The 22470-nt window shown below is 45.2% G+C and overlaps 1 protein-coding gene across 3 annotated transcripts in view; it reads right to left on the bottom strand.

Moving 5' to 3' along the window:
• Positions 1-289: 289 nt before the first annotated feature.
• Positions 290-22470, bottom strand: part of ZNF652 (zinc finger protein 652) — a 61116-nt gene continuing 38935 nt past the window's right edge. For 2 of the 3 annotated variants that reach the window (XM_082704762.1, XM_082704763.1), the window contains exons 2-6: positions 18912-20092; positions 16061-16208; positions 15598-15713; positions 15009-15153; positions 290-6511 (exon numbers count right to left, since the gene is read on the bottom strand). In XM_082704762.1, coding sequence (XP_082560888.1) covers positions 6000-6511; positions 15009-15153; positions 15598-15713; positions 16061-16208; positions 18912-19823 — 1833 coding nt within the window. In that variant the 5' untranslated portion in view covers positions 19824-20092 and the 3' untranslated portion in view covers positions 290-5999. The remainder of the gene's footprint in view (positions 6512-15008; positions 15154-15597; positions 15714-16060; positions 16209-18911; positions 20093-22470) is intronic. The other variant, XM_082704764.1, reaches the window with a different exon arrangement.

Here is a 22470-nt window from a genome sequence, read left to right as displayed (position 1 = left end):
GGATGTCTTGAATTTATTCATCATCAAGCATAACCCAATTCTCACAATTTTGCACTATCTCACCGATTAACGTACTGTCGCCAGGCAAAAAGGGTTAGGAATTTATTAACAGCTGCCTTCATGGACTCCCACTTTGTGTGGTTATTAGTCTTGAAAACCTGAGTATTAGTATTATTAACGTTAAGAAGAAAGGGACATGGCATTTTGGGTGAGAAAGGAACAATTATTGACTAAGACCCAAATACTCAATAGCTTTCGTTCATGTGAAGAAAAGAAAATGCAACCCAAGTTCCTCATTTTAAAGAGTTCTATTTGTTTTTAGTGTTGGAGGAGAACCAAACAGGACCAAGGAACCCACACAACACCACACACGTCAGTTCTGACTGTGAAAGATGAGCCGAGTGCTACAGTGGTTTATTGAGAAGGTGATCCTATCACACGGAGAACACGCACTGCAACCCCCTTTTTATTACATCCTTCATATATTATGTATCAATCACACTTTTAAAAATTAATGAGATGAGAACAAGTCGAAAAGAAGGTAACTGGAAGTTTCTGAGGGACAGGCGGATGAGAGAGGCAGGTCGACAACCAGTAAAGGACTTCTGATTAACCCAGAGAGCAATTTCAGACTCATCTGACTCCACTAGAATTATGGATATAATCTTCCGGAATGTTTCTGGAAGAGAGAGGGCATGCAGGAGCAGCGCAGGGCAACAGCAGCATTCGGGGTCCCTTCATCAGGAAGGGGAGGCGTTCAGGGAGACCCACCATGAGAAGAAGCTGTTCAAAAGAGGTGCTCAGTGACCTTTCATTTTTAAAGGAGCATCTCGTTTCTGATGAAAGGAAAGAGAACGAGTTGTAAGGATAAAATCTTTCATCATTAGCGATGGAGTAGGTCCAGAAATAAGATCAGAGCAAAAGCATAAAATGTCATTTAAAAGTGACATGGGAAAACAGAATGGGAATAGGTCCAGAATGCCCATCCAAGGGTCTAGCTACTTTGCAGAGCCAAACCAATGGGAATAATAAGGGAGATTTCCAATACTCAGGAGAATGAAATAATCAGAGGTAGGATTCAGACCAGGGAAAGAATGTTCTGGGATGCTGGCTTTTTGAAGGCACTCAAGAACAGAGTGAAAGACTGAGCTGCAGTGAGCTAACAGGGGGGTCGGGGAGGGGGTGGTCAGTGGGGTGGGGGGAAGTGTGGACTCATTATCTGTCACAAGGAAATAAACACAACTCCAGGAACGTTGTGACAATACATATATTATCGAGGAATACATAGAGTAACAAGGTAGTAGAAATCCACTTTATAAGTAGTTTCTTACAACAAATATAGTTTCTGCTTAGGGAATAAGAAAGAGAAGTCTGTTTTCTGGATATGCCACTCTGCGAAACAGCTGTGACTTCAAATCAAGAATTGGATAAATGGCACATTATCTGGTTCTTTAGACAAATTTACTGAAGCTAAGGCTTCAGAGTTGGGACAACCAGGGAGTTTGCTTTTCCTTTGAATCTTGCAAAACCTATCCTCTAAGACAAAAAGATCTGATCATAGAGTCTATAAAAAGTCTAGAGAGTATAAAAGTAGAGAACTATGAAAGTGGACATATTGATGGCAACTTTTATGGCTTCCATAGAAAGTGTGGGGAGGATCTCTGGTTTGCTTTATCGAGGTAGTGTCCAGGGCTGGAAGGCCATTGTCATTGAGTACACGTGCTACAGGTGACAGGAGCAGGGGAGTTCGGTTGTTCTTATTGCATAAAAATGCCACTCTCTCCAGTGGCTTAATGACCTTTCGTTCCTGAAAAGAAATGGTCTTTTGGGAAATTTCCCATCTTGGTTTAGGCAAAAAGAAATTAGAACCCAGTATCTATTTGCTCAATTTTATCGTCTGAAGGATTCCAAGGGAGCGGGTTTTTGTCACGGTAGAATAGTTGCTAAAATTCTTAAGTGAAACTTATCCCCCTTTTCAGGAGCCACTTCCTGTACCGTCTAGAACAGCACGAAAATGTTCACCATGTGGCTCATACAAGTTGTTTCTTCTATACAGTAGCTGAAACGGAAGGGTTTCCCTAACTTTTGTTTTCTCCTTTCTTCTTCCTCTTCTCTTCTATGATAACATCCCACCTACCACTCTGCTTCACTGACTGAAATCTGCAAGATGGGGAAAATAAATAACCATCGGCAACGGATTTCTATGTCTGCCTGAGCTTCTCAAAATGTAAAACCTCCAGTGATGTAAAAGAGAAACACACATATCCATTCGACAAACAGAAGAACTGAAAACAATTTCAAGAACGAGAAAATTCAAAGTCGACAAGCATCTCTTCAGTGGGCTTTTTGCCTTCAGTTAGTTTCCTAGGGACAATCAAATTACAGGGAGCCTTCTAACCACAAATGAAAAGGTACTTCCAACAAAGGTAGTTTTTAAAAAGATCGTACAACCACGGTCATGGCATGCTCAGTCATTAATTTAGACCAATTCACGTAAACGGTAGACTGTGGAAGTAAAATAACTGATTTGCAAAGATTTCTCGGAACTCCCATAAAGTCTTATGTGGAGCCTCCCTGCTTGCTAAAAAGAAAGAATCAAATCACAAATATACAGGGAAATGAAGCCACGTGCCTTTAAACTGCTCGTCTTATTTTTTTCATTTAAATTTAAAAAAAGTCTAACTCAGGATGAGCCTACCTGACTCGATTTGAGAAAGCAGCATGCAGTCTTTCGTTAAGGCTAAGGAAGAGTTTATATCTGAATGATAAATCTATGAGAAAAGACTAGAACAAGGAAAAGAAAAAAAAAAAGTAATGTCAACTCAAGAAAGTCCTTGGGGAATTTTCCTCCAGTAAGCCTTAACCCTACCAGCAATAGAAGCCTTTGAAGACAGTAAAATCAAATAATGAGAAAAGAGCCTCAATTGGATATCTATATAACGCTGAAGTGTGGCCTTGGTTTGTCTTAAAAGACAAAGGTCAGAGAAGGGCTGGGAACTCAAACCCCTCTATGGTTCTTTTTGTCATGAACAGATAGCAAGCAGGCATGAAGTTCTCAAGTCACAGGGAGCTGTGCTCACTGTCGGAGGGAACACACCAGAATGCAACTCTCATCTTAGTGAAGGACCCCAATCAGATTTCCAACCCTGAGTGTGAGTCTTAAGCACGTTCAACCTGATGCACATATATGTTTAAGGCTTAATCCTGCAGTTCTTGGGTTCAGAAACATAAATGTTGCAAATATTCTTAATGCATTTCATTATTTATATGTGATATATGACACTGATGAGGAGTCATTGTGTTCTGAGCAGTGTTCCTGAAGACCACAAACCCCAGGTCAGGGAAGGTATACCTATCTAGGGTTTAAAAAAAAAAAAATTAGAAGCTTCCACATTGTTCCACAATACATTTCACTGTGAATTGTATTATGTGATGATGCTGATTTAAAAAAATTTTTTTTGACTTTTTTTTTGCTTCTGTTAAGGGTGGTGGTGATTATTTGCTTAATACTGGTTTTCCTATGTAGTAGGCATTATCTTATGGCTATATTCACTTGGATGAAAAAATCAAATAGGACTACCTGAATTTTCCAGTGTATAATGATAGTACACTTCATAAAATAGTTGATTCAATGGTCTCAAGTCTAGAATTCAGAATTGTTGCCCCAAATGGTAAATGTATGTAGAACAAAATAAGGTACTGTAACCAATTAACAGCTTTAAAAAAACCATCTTAATATCATAGGTTTGGCCATTAAGTAATGACATGTCTACATGAAAGTGTAGATCCATCCACAAACCTGTCAATGGAGTGGGAAGGAGAGTGTGGAGGAAAGGGAGGCAACCACTTTATAATAGTCACAAACAAGAAATTAACTTTCCTTACTGGTTTGGGTACCTGGGTGTCCAAAAACCGTATACAAAGTTTTAAAATAACATTCTTTAGAAATTACATCCACAAACAGGAAGAAAAGTAGGTCTTTGGATACTTTTCTGCCTCATTCCAAAATTTTCCTATGCTCATCATAGAACGAAAGGCAATAATCAGAAGGAAAAAGTGAGGAAATCTAAAACCAAAAACCTAGTAGAGAATGTGGTATTTACAAAATAGGGTCTTGACCTCACTTGAGAGTTCCATTTTTTCCTACCACAGAGCTAGTCAGCCAGAAAAGTGCTTGAGGCATATCCGCACATTTAATATTAAAAATAAATAAAAGCCAGGGTTCTGATTTAGGCAATGATCTAAGCACCTGAGGAAAGAAAAATGAAGAAATGTCCAGATTAAAAACACAGAGGGAGGGAGGGAGGGAGGGAGAGAGGGGGGGAGAGAGAGAGAGAAAGAAAAGCAGACCCAGCTTTGGAACTCAGTTCTCTGAAATTAGAAAAACAAACCCAAAACCAAAAAACACAATTTTCAGCTATACTGACTGAGTCTAGAGAAATCGGATCAGTTAAAGATGAGCAATAGGTTAGCCCTTCTCTTCAGCCCTTCCTATACAAGCTCCTGATCAATCATGATCTCACGGAGCTTCCCAAACCTGGAAAAGTAAACCTGTCTTAGAGGCATTAGAGACGCTGCCCTCACCACCTGTGGACACTGCTGTCACATAATTATCTGCAGAGAACAGGGCAGCAAAATGCAGGAGTTTTCTTTCCCTTGCTACAATTTAAACTGTGAGAGAACAGCTCGAAGTTGTGGATACAGCCGGTGAAGAGACATATTTGAAAAGTCATAGTCAGTTTGTTCTCATCCCAACTTCTCAGCTCCTGGCAGCAACATCACGTTTGTGATTTTAGTGTACTATTTTTATCTGGCCACAACAATTCTAGAAAAACACAGCAACCTCAAAACGAGCAGTGTATCGTGAGACTTCCATTCGTCCTCGCCACAGGTAGAACACGGGCAAGGCCCGGGGACAGTGAGAAACAGACAGGACTCAGGACACACAACCCCCACTGCTTCCTCCTCCTGATGGGGAACAGCTTGACTCGGGTTTTTAAAACCTGCAAAAGCTTTGGGTGACTTCCCCGGGGAAAGAGGCGACTCCCTGCAAATCATTCCCTTTCACGTGGTGACCCCACCGAGTGAAACGCGGAGGCCGGGAAGGGGCATGTCAGCGAGCCTAACGCACTGACACTTGAGTGTGGGGCGGAGATCTGAAAGCAGAACGTCCTCGGGCAGAAACCTGGTGTCTGGAGACCCTCTCGGATACAGCTAGTCTCTGAAGCACCTTTGAGTTGTACGGATGTAAGAATAACTTTGAACTATAGAAGTTATATGCATCTTTAAGAATCACATTTTGCTGATTATAAAAATTTTTTTTCTATTTTACAACATAGGCCCAGCTACACTGAAAAAATTACACCGCTTATTGAAATACATTTCATTTTAGAAACAGACCACTAAAGAAGTCTATACAAAAACTCTAAAATAATTTCTGTAGTAAAATAAAGAGTGCGTTAGGAGAGCTACACAAAGAAGAAACTTCCCGTCTTTCTCTCTAATGCTGGATAGACTGGGAAAGACGGCCGGCTCCGTGGCGAAGCCAGCACCAAAAGCTGAAAAGAATTTGTTCGGATACACAGTGATACAATTAATGCTCTGGGTTAATCTCACAGCCTTCCCGATTAGTACAAAGGAAACCAGGCCTGTCCCCTCTTTGAGGAGAAGTCCGGGATATAAAAGCAGGCATACCTCATCAGCTGATAGGAAATTATAAAATTCCACAAGTCTGAGTATTTGAAATTTATAAAAGTCACCAGAAAATGCCAGCAAAGTGGCCTTTAGTTCGGTGGTTCCCCTGGTTTGGATGACCGTTCCCTCCGCGAGCTCCAGGTAGTCTTGGCGTTCACCCCCTTGGCGCGGCGGCTCGCCCGGACGGTGAGCGGCTCTCGGCGGAGGCCGGGGGGTCTGACAGCTCGGGAAGAGCCCGCCAGCCCCGTCTCCGCACCCGCACGCGGGCGCCCGGCTCACGGACAACGCACGCGGGGAGAAGGGCGTTAGTGATGCTGCGCTGAGCTGTTCTTCTCGGCCAGGTGCCGCAGGAAGTTGTCCTCACCCTGGCCTCTGTGATTTAAGGGCTCGCTCTTAAAGAGAGCTGGAGGCGGGGGGAGGTGGGGGACCGGAGGGATGGGGAGGTGGTGTGGGTGGTGGGGGTGGGGGTGGATGTGGAGGTGCGAGAAGGGGTGGGGGATGGGCCGCGGGGGGAGAGTGCTCACGGGAGTCATACTGATCGGAGGGGTGGGGGTGGCGGGGGTGTTCACCACAGACGGAACTGGGGTCGCCGGGGACGTCGTAAGTGGGATCTGGACAGCAGGCGGCACGTTCACGGGGCTGGTCACCCGAAAGCACTTCTCCTTGTGGGCCTTGAGCATGTTGGAGAAGCGGAACCGCTGGCCACACACGTCGCATGGATAGGGCTTCTCGCCTGTGTGAGTTCGGCGGTGCCTCTTCATGTTGGGGCGGCTGGTGAAGCTTTTGCCACAGATTTCACAGATAAAGGGTTTCTCTCCTGAGATGAACACAGACACAAAAAGATTAACATAGTGCAGGGTAATTAAGCGCTCCTTCTATTCCTCATCCTTAATGGGGAGATTAGCACTCCTCTCCCTTACGCCATGTTATAGTCCCCAAAGTGTTTCCTGAAGTTGGGAATTAACAGGTAAGATCAGATAGGAGTAAAACTCACATACAGCCTACTATGGGAGCACAGTTTAACAACAACAACAACATCAAAAAACAAAGAGGCATCTAGGTAGTGATCCTTCACATCCTACACGAAGAACCCTTCCAATCACCTTCCTGCCTTCAAGGCAGCTAAAACCGGGGGCCTGTCTCTACCTCTGAAACTTAGGCAAAGTCCATCTGTTAGCCGCTTCTGAATTCCAAATAAAAGAAGGACTGCTAGAAATGTCCTGTGGGGCAAGCAAGTCTCTTCCGGTCAACTTGCACATAAGCCTTAGCGTGTGGCATACTTTCTGGTGTTGGACTTGGATGTGCTGGACGCCTCACCTGCCACCAGGCCTCCCACACCGTGGTAGCTCCTTGTGAGAGAGCCTGTGAGCATTTCTGCAAACAAGTCCTTCATTCTGTGGGACTAGCTGGCCCATCTGAAGAGCACCCAGCATTCCAGGTGCCAGCCTACTCACTGCCCCCAAGAGATTCTGGCAATGCAACCTGTCCCCACACCACGCCTAAATGTCCACGGGTGTGGGGAGGGCGGGGACGGGGGCTGCTGGCCCTGGCTGAGAAGCAGGGGGCCAAGGAGCCACAAAAGAAACGAAATTCCAGAATTCTAAAGGCACTGAGGGAGGATATAAGGGCTTCATTTTTGGGGCTCCTAACTTTTCTTTGGACCGTGAAATGGTTCCACGGCCGGCCTGCTTCTCTACCCGGGCCACAGCGGGAAAAGAGATTTTTTTTTGTTTTTTAATTATTTTTTTATTAACCAAGCTTTTTTTTTTTCTTATTTTAAAGATTTCTTTATTTATTTGATAGACAGAGATCACAAGTAGGCAGAGAAGCAGGCAGACAGGAGGAAGCAGGCTCCCCGCCGAGCAGAGAGCCCGATGCAGGGCTCGATCCCAGGACCCTGAGATCATGACCTGAGCTGAAGGCAGAGGCTTTAACCCATTGAGCCACCCAGGTGCCCCATGAGATGGTTTTTGAACATGAACTTTATACGGAATGCTGCAGTTAGCACCTGTGTACATGTGTGTCAGGGACCACACGCCTGTACTGATTAATTCCTTTGTCAATTCTCAGTGCACGGCGCTTGTGCCTTTACCGTAGCTCCTGCTGCGAGAGGCTGTTCTCGCCCCGGCAGAGGCTCCCCATCCTTCCAACGGTACCCTCGCTCTGCTCCGTACAGTAACAGCTGCCATATGGGGAGGCTTCCTGTGTGCCTGGTACCCTTCTGCCCACTTTCCAGCTGTGAATTCTGGTGATTCTCACAGTGACAGCCCGTATGAGGCCGTTGTTCCCACTTCTATTTACTGATAGGAAACTGAGGAACGTGCCTGAGTTCTACAGCTGGAGGAGAGCTAGGATTTCAAGCTGCCGTCTCGTTCTATCCGGAACGTGCTTCTGGAACATCAAACATGGCACTTCACAACTTGATGCTTTGGGTGCCCCACATGCATGAGGGAAAATGAGATCCCTACTGTTCTCCACCCAGGGACCCCTTCATACACGCTGTACACGAGCAGAGAACACCTCTTCACCCATGTCGTGGTCCCTGTTCTCTCTGCCTTTGGAAACGGACAGCTCCCGCTGCCCTCCTTCTCTGAAAGCCAGAATTTTCCTCACTTCCTCAAGAGACTGGACTGTGCAGTCAGGAGGGATCAGTCTCGTCTGTAATCACCAATACTGGTTCCTGACATATTTCTGTTCTCTTTCAGCTTTTCTTTATTCAATCACTACCACTGCTAGGCTCTTCACTGTGATTCATACGCAACTTCCTAGATAACTTCAGAGCCCATCTGGTTTTCCACCTTTTATTTTTTTATTTTTATTTATTTTTATTTTTTTAAAAGATTTTATTTATTTATTTGACAGAGAGAAATTACAAGTACACTGAGAGGCAGGCAGAGAGAGAGAGAGAGAGAGAGAGAAGGAAGCAGGCTCCCTGCTGAGCAGAAAGCCCGATGTGGGACTCGATCCCAGGACCCTGAGATCATGACCTGAGCCGAAGGTAGCGGCTTAACCCACTGAGCCACCCAGGCGCCCCTGGTTTTCCACCTTTTTAATCTGTTTCCTCCAATTACCTAAAAACTTTGAAATCTCAGGGTGCCTGGGTGGCTCAGTGGGTTAAAGCTTCTGTCTTCAGCTCAGGTCATGGTCCCAGGGTCCTGGGATTGAGCCCCACATTGGGCTCTCTGCTCAGCAGGAGGCCTGCTTCCTCCTCTCCCTCTGCCTGCCTCTCTGCTCATTAGTGATCTCTGTCTTCTGTCAAATAAATAAAATCTTTAAAAAAAAACCCAAAACTTCATATCTCTGGTTAAGCAGAATTAATTAAGTCAATATGGTATATGAAAGCGCCATTGAAAACAGTATTACGAAGGTACAGAAATCTAACTACTAACATGAAAATCCATAATCTATTAAGCTTATAGTCTATTAAATAAAATGGGCAAGTTATGAAAATGCACACATGGTATTATCCACTTTAAGTTAAAAATAGGTATAGAAAAAACATGGAAAGAACAACAAATGTCAGTGATTCTCTCTAGGTAATGGGATGATGACTGATGTTTTAAAACCTTTTTTTAGGCTTATGTGCACTTTCTGTTTCTCTCAAATAAACACACTTTACTTGGATAATACAATGTTTTAAAAGCATACCTGTTTGACAAGCTCTCAACTCTCCTCCCCCACCCCGGGCTCTCCAGGGTTAGTACTCTTTACTTCCAACAACTATATGGAAACCGAGTCAAAGGACTCACTCTCTGAATTAGCCTAATTGGAGCAAACACTCTCACCCAACTCACTAACCACCTCTCAGCACACCAGGCCCTGCGTCCACAAACAGGATTCACTAAGCTTGCTGAAATATATGGACATTAACTCTCTGTTGCATGTTCCACCCTGGATCAAATTCAGGATCTCTCTAACCATCGCCCCGTTTGTAGTCTTCTAGGCTAATAATGATTTGCCACAGAAAGGCCAAAAACTATTAGAACCCACCTACCACAACCCATGGGTTCAAATTAAAAATGGATTTTTTTTCTATTGCTTAGTCATCTTTTATTCATTTCCTGATGTCCTACCAAATTTCCCACACTTGTTGTTCCAGACGTAAGCCTACAATCCCACTTACCTCTAACTCTCACTACTCATTCGGCCCCATCCCCTGATTGTACTAATGAGTGATGTTAAGGTCTCCTTGAGACCTCCAGGTAAGCTTACAATGAGGGTGAAACAAGGAAAAATAAAAATGTAACATTTGCAATCCATCACCTGCATGACATCCCATTTTAAGAGCTTGGAACGGGGTGGCTGGAGGATACACTAAAACTAAGTCCATCGGGGTAACTAGAAAAGGACCTCGATCACCATCAATACACCTAAGGACATGACCTAGTTGCCACATATAAAACCAAGCTGACTGTAAGAAGCAGGAGTGTAATGCGTCTGAAGAATGAACGTTACACATGAAGGCAGAGATGCTACAGGAAGACACAAAAGAACAAGAGTCTGTCCGGCTACCTAGCTGTCTTTTGCACTGTTCAAAGGAACAAGCGATCTGGCTTCCAGTCTACTCAGTAGGAATATCCTTGAGCCGCGATCAGAAATCTGTGTATGTATATATGCAGCCGAAATCTCTCTAAAGCCTTTAGCTTTAAACCCATTTTGCAAACTGCCTACTGGGTATTTCCACATGAATGTCCCATAGAGGTCTCAAAACTAGCAAGTGCAACATTAAATTCATTATCCTACTTGGCAAACCGGCTCCTCCTCCTACCGTTCTCTGTCTTGACAAATGGCATTCGAGACCCAAATCTGGGACTATCCCTTGATTCTTCCCTTTCACACCACCTTTATCTAATTAGTCCCCACACTCACCTGACCCCATGGTGTGTGTCGCTTTCACTGTACCTGCTGCCGTCACCTCAGTCCACGCCATCACCCCCATTCCCCAGATTACCGCCACGCCCACCTGACTGCTGTTGCCGTCTCTTTTCTTGCTCCCCACCTCCCGGCCCACCCTCTACCCTGCAGCCAGAGTGAACGTTCAGAATCGGGTTATAACCTGCTCAAAACCATTCAAGAACCTCCCACTATCCTTAGAATAAAGTCCAGACTTTTTTACGTGGCTTATGGGTTGTTTTGGTGACCTGGCACCTGCTTACCGCTCTCCAGTATCAGGTCTCATCGGACTTCCTGCCCAGCCACCCCCATCCACCAAAGTCTAGCCAACTTCATTTAGTTTCATGTACTTGCTCCGGGCTCTTCAGGGAAGCTTGCGTGTCTACCCAGCCTGACTGTGAGCCCTGTGAGCCTGGGGACATTTCGGTCCTGTTCACTACAAGAGCCAAATTTAGTAAGTTCTTAATGTTTACAAATCAGTATTTGTTGATTCTGAGATATACGTTCCTGGGCATACGGACATCTCTGACACGGACATCGGCCTCACACTTGATGGCATGCTGTGTTTGTTGGAGGCATTTCCTCGGCAGTGTACAAATTAGGTTTGTCTCACAAGGGATGGCTTATTGGATTTGAGGACGGATGGTACTCACCACTAAGATCACTCAAGTACTTTCCTCTGCTGTAATGCCCTGGCCCTTCCAAACTTCTGATGATAATTTAGCTTCTAACATAGATTTTTATTCAGGCAAAGAACATGATGACCAAAGAAATAAGAGTTCTGAACCATCTGCCACTCAGCCTTTCCACTGTAAATTAATCAATCAGCAATTTCATCTATATGTCATTGAGACGATTTAACACAGATCGATCCCTCTGAGCCTGATCGTTTGAGTGCACTGCCTCGTCCTGGAAGCTGAGACCCAGACTCTAGAATGGTGCGTTCTGCTCTCCCGATGTCCTGCCTATCCCTCCATTTTATGACTTGCTACGTTAAATTATGTTCAGAATCATTAAAATATGTGGTTCTGGAGTCAGGCTGCCTTGGACAAGTTATTTAATCTCTGAGCCTTAGTTTCCTCGTCTGATAAACAAAGCTCACAGCAGTAGGCAACTGCAATAAGTTGAAAATACAAGGAAAGCGCTCAGCGCAGTGTCTGGCACACAGCAGACACTCGATGCATTGTAGCGTTTCTGTGATCATGATTAGGATTATTACCACCTCTGTCCCTGTCTCTGGAGCAGAAGCTCCTCAATGGCAAAAACCAGGTCTGAATTCATCCAGGCACTTAGCGCTGTACCTGGTACGAGGAAAATCAGCAATTACTCTATGCAGAAATCACGCCACATCCACAACGTCCTGGCAAACCCTGGCTGAGTGCTGGGAAGCCTCCCTAGACAGGGTCTGCCTCACTTTTCCTTGACTGCAAAGAAACAGCCCAGTCAAGGGCAGTTCCTGCAATGGCCTTCATCACCAACAAAAATACCTAAAGGTGATTACTTCCAGCCTCAAAAGAGCTATCTCTTTTCTTCTTCAGGGCTAACCCTTCTCTTTGTATCTTCCCAAGTACTCCCGTCATCCTTCTGTAACACCAAGGGACCAGAGACCCAAAGAGGCCGCAGTGAATGGGAGAGCAGGTGTGCCCAACCCCACTGGCCAGCCACTTTCCCAATGTATCATGAGCAATATGAAAAGGCAGATGACAAACCAGGGGAAAGTACCTTAATATTGGTGTGGAACAAGGTCCAGCATATGTAACTATATGTAAGGAGGTAGTAGAAACAAAACAAACAAAAAGCCAAACACTATAATGGCAAGGTGAACACGAAACAGGCACAGGTGATTCCAGAAGGAAAATACACGGACATTCAGTAAGCGCAGGAGAGAACGTCTGATCTCACTTAGCAATGAATTAAATGCCAACGAACACAGTAAGAAACCATTTCCTACCTAGCAAGCCAGCAAGGGTATTATTTAGCATTGGAAAGGGTTGGGGAGAAGGGTGCTTTCGTGCACACCTAGCACACCTAGGATGCCTATTTTGCAATATATACCAAGTCGTAAAAATGTGCACCTCTCCTAATAATCCCATTTCCAGGAATTCATCCTAAATGAATCATCATGGATGTGTTAACCACAAAGCTATTTATCCAGTATTATTTGTAACAGAAGAAAAACTGCAAAAAAGAATCATCTGAATGTCCAGTAGAGAACTGGATTTATAAAGTGGAAAAAATGTCCTTTACTGTACAGGACTATTGTAAAGGTGACGTTGACTGTAGGAGGCAACATATGTAAAGCACTTAAGGCAGGGCCTGGCATATATGTGCATAATAAACAATGGCTATTATTACAGCAAATTTACCATAAGGAATATTATACAACCATTAAAATGATATTGCCCTTAATGACAAAATACAGTCAAAAGGAAAAGCCAGTTACAATAAAGACCCAATTTTTGTTTTATGTCTATATACATTAATAAACATTTATGTACAGTATCTATTTATATGTGTTAAGAAACTATAGAGTTTTCTTAAAATGTATGCTGTTAACAGTAATGATCTTTCAGTGATGATAATTTTTGTTATTAACTTTCGCATTTTCTAATAATATATATATTTTTAAAGATTTTATTTATTTGACAGACAGAGATCACAAGTAGGCAGAGAGATAGAGAAGAAGAGAAGCAGGCTTCCCACGGAGCGGAGAGCCCGATGCGGGGCTCGATCCCAGGACCCTGGGATCATGACCTGAGCCGAAGGCAGAGGCTTTAACCCACTGAGCCACCCAGGCACCCCTCTAATATATTTTTTAGTAAGTACGTACTACTCTCTTAATGAGAAGGGTGTTAGGAGGCTATATTTCTTTGGAAGAAATAGGAAGTATTGAGCTTGCCTCTGGTCAAAGAATATTTAACATAAAATTTTATTCAACAAACACGTCAGTCACAAGATACTCTGGTTTCACATTATGGCCATTTCAGGGTCTACAGAGAGAAGGACGAAGGGGAAGGAAGGAAGAGAAAGAAAGGCAGAAGGAGAGAAGAGAGAACCGGGAGGAAGCCGTCCAGGAGAGGCGCAGAGAAGAGGAGGGCGGGACGGGGGTGTCAGGGCTCCTTCCAATTTCCCGATGTGGCCAACATCAGGGGGCGCCCACTGCGTCCCAAGCATCATGTGTGAAAGTGACACAACTTGCCTTCAGAAAAGCTTATTTTTCACCTAGTTGCACAGTTTCCTGCTTTACAACAAAAAATCGAATCCTAAAAGTGACTCGGAACTAAGAGCCTGTCCAAGAGCCACCAAGTTTTAAGAGGAGAATTTGTTAATTACTCTGCTATATCGGGCTGTCCATCCACTTAGGCTTCCGAGTTCTCATTACCCTTTAGAGTGTAGCTGATTTCACTGAGCTCCTCTCATGACTCTTCATCTACGGGAATCCTTAAAGTCGGAGGGTGCTCTGCTCTGAATGGGAAAGAAGCCCACCAGGCAGGCACTTTTCTCTGAGCTTCAACAGAAAAATGGGAACCAGAGCGACCCAGCCAAGGCAGAGTCTTCTCACCTCTGGCTGAGCAAAGACGAGCAAGGACTAAGCACGCTCACCTCCCGTGGTTCTTTCTCGCTCTGCCACTCCGTGGACTGACACGATGTAGAATCCTGTGATTAGATTTTACTCAGAAACCTGAAAATGGGTCGTACTGTTCCATTTGTACCAAGACAGCTAAGCCCAGAACACCAAGTCAAGGCTGAGATGGAACGATGCAGTGTTTGCCTGGTGGAGGGGTGGGGTGGGGTGGGCACCAGGATTGGGGGGGGATGCTACTACTTCAGCGGGGTCCCTGCAAGCTGGGCAGCCAAATGCTTACAAAGGTCCCATCCACGCTAGGAAGCAGAACCCCCCAGAAATGAACAAAATGGTTAAAATGTGATTTAACTTCATCTGACGGGAATTGTTCTGGAAAAGTGGTAATGTGGGGGAAATCCAATCCGATCAAACTTTAAGCATACTGAGAGGGTATTCTGTTTAAAGCCGTCAGTGTCCTTCAGCTCTGAGAAGTCCAGAAGCCTTTCCTTTAAAAAATACCACATGCATCGTGCACAGTGCACATACACAAGACAAGGGGCACACAATTTTAGGAGATCCTGGGCCCTAAGAAAAGGATCCAGCGTCTTGAAGGGACCCCCCCAGTTAAAAGGCACTCACAAATAATCCTTCCTTTCTTTCTTTCTTTTTTAATGAACAGAGGGATGAAAGGCCAATTTTTCAGGCTAATCATTCTGGATTTTTATACACCAGATTTACTTCAAGTCGAATTTGCCCTTAGAACGCATGTTTGTGCTTTCCGTTTTCACGCAAACAGACTCACAGGCGATGGTGGACAAGCGCTAGAGACCCGGTGGCACCGCCCCCGGATTCTTACCAGTGTGTGTCTTCATGTGCTCGTCGAAGTACTGCTTCATGTTGAAGTCCTTGCCACACCACTGGCACATGAACTGCTTGTGGCCGATGTGGATGCTCATGTGGGAGCGCAGCTGGTACTTGTACTGGAACCTCTCGTCACAGTTCTGCATGGGACACAGCGGGGACTCCTGAGGGCCAAGCGCAGCAGCTTCCCTGGAGCCCCCCCTACAAAGCCTCCGAGATCAGGCTTCTCTTTCGTCCTTCAAACAGAACCTGCTGTGGCTGCTCTGGCTCTGCTCTCTTTCTGCCGCTCGGTTATTCGTAAAAGGGGAATTTCCCCCAATAATTAGCACTGTAGTCACACCCAACTTCTTCCGATTCCCGAGGGAAGGAGAGTAACTCCTCGTGTGTCTCTCCTGGGCTCGAGTTCGTCTGAGAGGGTTGACGGCGTGGTAACGATGACCCTCCTCTACCCGGCAGTGAGGGAACATAGGGCGCCCGGAACACGTGTCTGGAGGGCCTCATGCCTGTCCTACGCACGCCTCTCCTGCACTGCAAGCCACGAATACATGAGCTTGCCCCAGGCCTGGGGGAGCAGTGCTCCTTACCTCGCATCTGAAGGGCTTCTCTCCAGAATGCTGCAAGGAGTGCACCTTGAGAGACATGCTGCGTTTGAACGATTTTCCACAGGTTTCGCATGTAAATGGCATGTCTTTCGTGTGTGCTGCAACACAGAATGCACCGTACTCAGAATAAGGCCCCTGAAAAGCCCACGCCGGGAAAGACTCATGTCCCACTGCAGGGGACTCATGCCATCTGGACTTTCTACTCTTTAACCTGTGAGGCCTTAATAGCAACGTTCTGAAGAGAAACAGAAATAACAAGGTTGGAAAGGAACCTGTCCCGGGCCAGTCAGTGGTGCGGACGGAGGACAAGCCGCAGTTAGTTTTGACAAGTTGGAACGGGTTAAAGAAGGCCCTTCCTCAGATCCTGCCCCATCCGAAGCATAAAACACACCAAAGAACAAGGACAAATTATAGGCGTGAGAGAAAAGCAGCAGAAGAAACTTACCAACCATGTGTTTCCGCACATGAGCCATGGTATAGAATTTCTTCTCACAAATTTCACAGGAAAACTTCTTTTCTGCATATCCATGGACGATCTTGATGTGCTCATGAAGGGACCAGAGTTTCTTGAATGATTTGTTACAGGAAACACACTGAGCAGGATAAAGAGAAATAATCTTTATTTACAGGGGCTTGCAGAAAGCCGTTGCTGCCTACTGGCTGACGAAATGGGTGTGCTTGTGATTCGCGGCACGAGGCCCGAATCCAAACAGATGCCAGTCCTCCCAGGAGCCCGGATGCCAACACCAACATCTGTACATTCTATTTTCCAAGACGCATCTTTTAGAGACGCTCTGGGAGTACGAAAACAATGGCCAAAAGTAAGACAAAAAAGAAATGGCAAGTTCTGCTAATGTAAAAGACTTGATTGCTTTCATCAAATTAATAGTGTACCCGTGGAGAACTAAGTTTTGAAAAATAAATGGATTACGCAGAGCAGCTGCCTCCTACACAGGTCGTTATGCAGTTAACAGGTGTTTATCAGGGAATACAAACTAATTTTAAACAAGCACAAATAAAAGCGAGATAAAACACATATTAATGGTTATAGATCTGTGGAAGTAGAACAATATTTCTGTACGTTAAAGAATGCATTTGAAGCCTTCCTTAACATGCATTATTGAGATTTTATTATATTTTCCCATATCTAATTTACTCTATGGAACACATCCCTCTGGCAGAATTTCCTGTAACTTCTCAGCCGTCAGTGTCCTCCTCCCCTTCCCCGATAGCCAGCCCCAGATCTTCTGTCCACGCATCTACAGGAAACACACGCAACAGTGCCTAGAGTTCCTTGTATTATGAATCAGTAATAGTCTGGGATATCAGGCATAAAGTGTATCAAAATAAAGTGCTTCTGGTTAAAGCAAAATGATACTAGAAAATTCTGGGTAACCACCACCTTGGACATATTTAGGGGAACAAGTTATTCATGGGAAATAACAATCTCTGAACATCAGTCACTTCAGGAAACAAGGACTCTGAGAAGAGTGAAAAAAAAAAAAAAAATCAGCCTCTGGTTGGACCTGCTCGAGAGAACAGACCTACCCCTACCAGCAGGCAGGGTTTCAGATTTTCCTTGTTACTGGATCACCAGGATCATAAGGAGCCATATATGTATGAACAAAGCAGTATTCTTCAGGAATGTAAAGGGAGCTTTTTCAGCAGAATCCACAAAACCTGAATGTGAGCTAAAGTGCCTTATGGTGAGCAACAGTGATGAAAGTCACAGAATGAGGATGTATTAAATGTTTTCTTTCTGTAACTTAATAAAGCAAATTTAAGTTTAAAAAAACAAAAACAAAAACCAAGGCGCCTGGGTGGCTCAGCCGTTAAGCAGCTGCCTTCAGCTCAGGTCATGATCCCAGGGTCCAGGGATCAGGCCCTGTGTCCAGCTCCTTGGCCAGCGGGAAGCCTGCTTCTCTCTCTCCCACTCCCCCTGCTTGTGTTCCCTCTCTCGCTGTGTCTCTCTCTGTCAAATAAATAAATTAAGTATTTTAAAAAACAGAAAAACCCCAAAACCCCACAATATGGACATGGAGCTATCCCTCTCATCATCAGGGCCCCAATCTCACCCCTAGGGTGCAGCACTGCACCACACTCCCCTCGGACTGAACTGTCACAACCAAGTCCTAACCAAGCAAGGGAGCTGGAGTTTCTGGAGGGTCTGGGCACTTCGACTCAGCTTTTTTTTTTTTTTTTTTTTAATTACCCAGCATGTAAGAGACCAAGTCACAACTGATGAATCAAAAAGCGGTGAATTTTTAGCAAACATAATTTATACTGAAGAAATCTCTTTAAAGTAAAGCAACGATCTCAGCTGTTGATGAAAAGCGAGAGGTAAAGTCAGAAGGAAGGAGAGCACTCCAGGTCAGGCGCACTCCAAGAAACAAACCCAAACAAAACAACTGCATTTTTCAAAGGAAGTTTGGCTTAAATACGGCACAACACATGTGTATTTTACACATCTTATGGAGACAGTAACAGACTTACCTTTTATAAATATTCATTAACACGCATTCACAGGTATAAACCAACGCAGCTCAACGTAATATAATTCACTCGACATCATATAATTAACGCACCTCTTACCCTACCGCAATATAGTCCTTTTGAGACATCAGCCTGGTTTGAAAACCACATTCTGTTACCTTAATAATACTGCACAGAAGCATTACGTAACCCTAGTGCCAGGTGGGCAACATTTCCAACCAGCTCAGCCTCGGTTTAAAGTCTGCATACTCCCATGGGCTCAGCCTCTTGATAAATTTAATGTTGTCATCTCTCCACTGGTAAGAGCAACTCACTCCCGGAGATCTTCCGTTTTCACTGGTCTGAGTCATTACGGTTTTTGTCCCCAGCCGCTGCACTAGAATCTGGCGTCCTTTCAGACCTAGAAGGGGACCTCTCTCTATTCCTGACCTTCACTCAGTATCTCCCACCTCGGCACAGAAGATGCCAGAATGAACTCTATATTACACGTCTCATGACTGTGAATCTCAGTGCAAAGCCGGTGTTGACTTTACCTCCCGGGCCATCAATCACCTACGACAGACTCCCCCTTCCAATGTACCTGCGTTCCCACTAGTCCAGCGTCAGGTAAATGCAATGCTTTTGAAAGAAAACGTTAAGCCTGGGTTTTCAAAAGACCCAAAGCAGGAGCTCTGAAACAAGATAAATCGGTGACCACTGTCCCTTCAGCCTCTACGGTACTTATTCTCTTGGGCTGACGCCTGATGCGTCTGCACAGCCAGGTGCTATCCTGGGAAGTTTGCCCTCTCGGTGGTGAGACCTACCTGAATATTTTTTTCACAGTCTGTTTGCTGGTGAAGGGACAGCTCACTTTCCAGGACAAACTTCTTGCCACACTTATCACAAATCTGCATGCGCCTGTGAGTAACGTTCATGTGCTTCTCCAGGTACCAGCGCGTATTAAACACCCTGGGGCACTTCTCACAGGTCAGAGTCTCTTTCTCTTCGCACTTAGCTTTCTGGACGGGCGCTCTGGGCTCCTTGGCGGCCCGTTTCTTACGCTTGGGCGGCTCTGCGCTCTTCCTCCTCCCTCTCGTAGTCCTGGGAGTCGGGGATGCGGTCGCCGCAGCCACGGAGCCAGCCCTCCTGGTTCTCCTTTGGGTGACACTGGCCTTCTCCGCCGTCTTCTCCTTCTTCTTCTGCCTTCCGTTCTCCCCGTAGTCGTTGCTGTCATCGGTGGCCTCTTCCTCACTCTCCTCCTCCTCCTCCTCACTGCTTGTCTTAAGAACAGGAGTCTCTTTGGACTGAGAAGAGACACCCTTTTCCCCTTTAGATACATTTAATGTTTGATTATTAAGGTTTACCTCCACTATGATCTGCTCCCTTTTGTAAGAGACCTCCTCCTCCTCCTCCTCCTCCTCCTCTTCCGTGTCATCGGAATTCTCCCGGTCTTCTTTGACAGCGCGCACGTCAGACACTGCCCTTGGCTCCCTGAAATACGGCTGTTCCTCCGCTTCGTGGAGATGGGGCGTGCTCATCTTGGTGTCCACTAACACCGAGTAAGGACTTCCTGACTCCCTTTTGTACACTTTGGTGGACAGGTCAAGTTCTTGGTTGGCACCATGATAAAAGGTAGGCGGCACTGGAGCACGACGGCTGTCTTCCTGTGCCATTCCTGCTGCAGGCACGGCGCAGCTGTCCCCCGGCCCCTGCCGAGAGCTGGCTGTGTGGCTCATGGGTCAGGGGCCCGAGGGAGGACGCAGTTCAGACTGTAGAGAAATCGCTTCAAAACAGGGTAATTATTAAGATTCCAATCTTTTTCCATCCACAAAGAATCACTCAAATGGGGGAAAAAAAAAAAAAAAAGGTGTTCCTGGAGGCTGTATGCAATTCTTCCAGTGTGGCAGCACCAAAGCGTAAGTCAGAAGGTTTGGTATGACGGCAAGAGCAGAGCACTAGTGACTTTTCTTTTGAGGAGAGCTGCAGATGACTTGGACCATCTTATCTACAAAGCAAAGCAAAGAGGAAAAAAGGTCAGATACCACGATTTCCTTCCCACAGCATGCACGTACATCATTCGATACGGCTGAAAAGGGCGCGACTCTTTGCAGAGGCAATTCCTGATCCTTGCTTAAAGGGTTCAGCGCGGACCATTGTTTTACCGGGCTGCTGGTTTACTATATTCAACACCATTTTGTCAGAGTGTAGACTACAAGATAGCAGGAGTCTGTCTGTCCCGCACACTGAGCCACCCTTAGAGCCAAGCACTTCGTGGGTGTTCGGTACGAATCTGATGACAAAACGGACAGGTACTGTCCCCTGGCATTCATTATGCTAGAGGCTACAGGATGAGCTGATATGGCAGAATATGTGGTCTCTGTCCACAGGAAGTTTATAGTCTTGTCATCTAAACAGGTGTCCTAGGTGATACACGCAAGAGCTTTCCGCTGGCTGGCTTTGTTTTCAACACCAGTCACCACTGTCCACCAGTTAGGGCTCAAAGAACCAACTGGCTGTGAGCTAGGCACTGTGGACCAGGGAGACACAATAGCTAGTTGACGTAACTACAGAAGAGACAGAGACTGTCCGTGGCCTGAAGTAATGTATAATCTCGGGGGAGGTATTATTATAGATATTACTGGGTTCATCAGAGTAATTTCAAAGCTGCTAAGTATTTTTAAGTTTGTCCCATGGCTTAAAATCCACTCACTAGCCGGGGAATTCTTCATGTGTCTGTTGCACAGAAGTCTAATAAATTCTAAGAAACAGTAACCATCAGGTTGATACAGTTCCAAGAAAAATGAAACCATCCATTAAATAAAAGAGAGAGAGAGAGAGAGAGAGAGAGAGAGAAGGAAATAAAAGAGAGAGAGAGAGAGAGAGATAGAGAGAAGGGTGCCTAACTTGCTTTGTGCCGCGGCTCACATTGCTGTTTGGCCAAAGACCTCATCCCTGAGTCATGACTAGTGCTGCGAGCACCTCCCCCATCCAGCCGACAGAAGGAAGGCAACCAGCACTCACTGAGGGCCTGCCCCATGTACCAGCAGGCAAAGGGGCCTCTCCTTAGACCTATTTAACAGGTTCTTAAACTCATTTTTGATTTTATTTATTTATTTTTTACCAAAGTAATCACTAAAAAAAAAAAAAAAAAAAAAATGCAGCAAAGCGCACATCGCTGTCCAAGTCATATACCCCGCGAGGTTTGTAGCAAGAAGAGTAGCCCTCTGCCGATTCCATCCTATCTCATCCCGTGGCCCAGAGATGAAAATGTTCAACTACTTTAGTCCTCCTCCCCAGTATTTCCTCCCACTTTTTTTTTTTTTTTAAGATTTTTATTTATTTGACAGAGAGAGAGAATGTAAGAAAAAGTGCACAAACAGTGGGGAGAGGCAGAGGGAGAAGCAGACCCCCTGCTGAGCAGGGATTTCCCAATGTGGGACTCGATCCCAGGACTTTGGGATCATGACCTGAGCTGAAGGCAGAGGCTTAGCTGACTGAGCCACCCAGGCGCCCCCTCCTTCCATATTCCTAAACATGGTTATATTTCTATTTCTTGAGGTTTTTCATTTTAAGATGTTACTGCTTGTCTCCCACCAGTTTTTCTCACCTGACTGCCCCCAGTCCTCCCTCCATCCTCCTGCGATAGTTCTACCATAGCTTCTCGGTAAGTCAATACTTATTCTTACATCATGACGACTCTAACATGTGGTCCCCAAATACTTTGTCATTCCCCGTTACTATCTTCTGTTTTCTTCATCCTTATGGATTTGCCCTTTTGAAAAAATGATTTGGGGCACCTGGGTAGCTCAGTTGGTTGAGTGTCCAGCTCTTGGTTTTGGGTCGGGCCATCATCTCAGGGTCAAGAGACCAAGTATCAGGTTCCGTGCTGTTGTGGAGCCTGCTTGGGATTCTCTCTCTCTCTCTCCCTGCCACCCTTCTCCCTACTTCTACCTCTTCCTTATAAAAAATAAATTAAAAATTAAAAAAAATATATAATAGGGGTGCCTGGGTGCCTCAGTGGATTAAACGTCTGCCTTAGGTTCAGGTCATGATCTCAGGGTTGTGGGATCAACTCCACGGGGAGTCTGCTTCTCCCTCTGCCTGCTGCCCCCCCTGCCTGCATCCTCGCTTTCTGACAAATAAAATTAAAAAAAAAATTAAAAATAGAAAAATTAAGAAGTGATTTTATACTTTCATTTCAGTGAAAGTTCGGAAAGTCCTGGTGATAAACGCCGCCATGCTTTACTTGACATCTGCAGATATATTTGTACTTATTTGTATTTATAAATAAGAAACTCATGCCTCTAAGAGGCTAAATAATTTGCCCGGTATTACATATCTATTAAATGACAGAAACAGTGCCCAGCCCAGGCCTGCCTGACT

Source organism: Mustela nivalis, assembly GCF_964662115.1.
Source record: "Mustela nivalis genome assembly, chromosome: 17".
In the NCBI taxonomy this organism is placed as follows: domain Eukaryota; kingdom Metazoa; phylum Chordata; class Mammalia; order Carnivora; family Mustelidae; genus Mustela; species Mustela nivalis.
The sequence above is the reverse complement of the archived record's forward strand: the minus strand, read 5'-3'. Positions and strand labels throughout refer to the sequence as shown.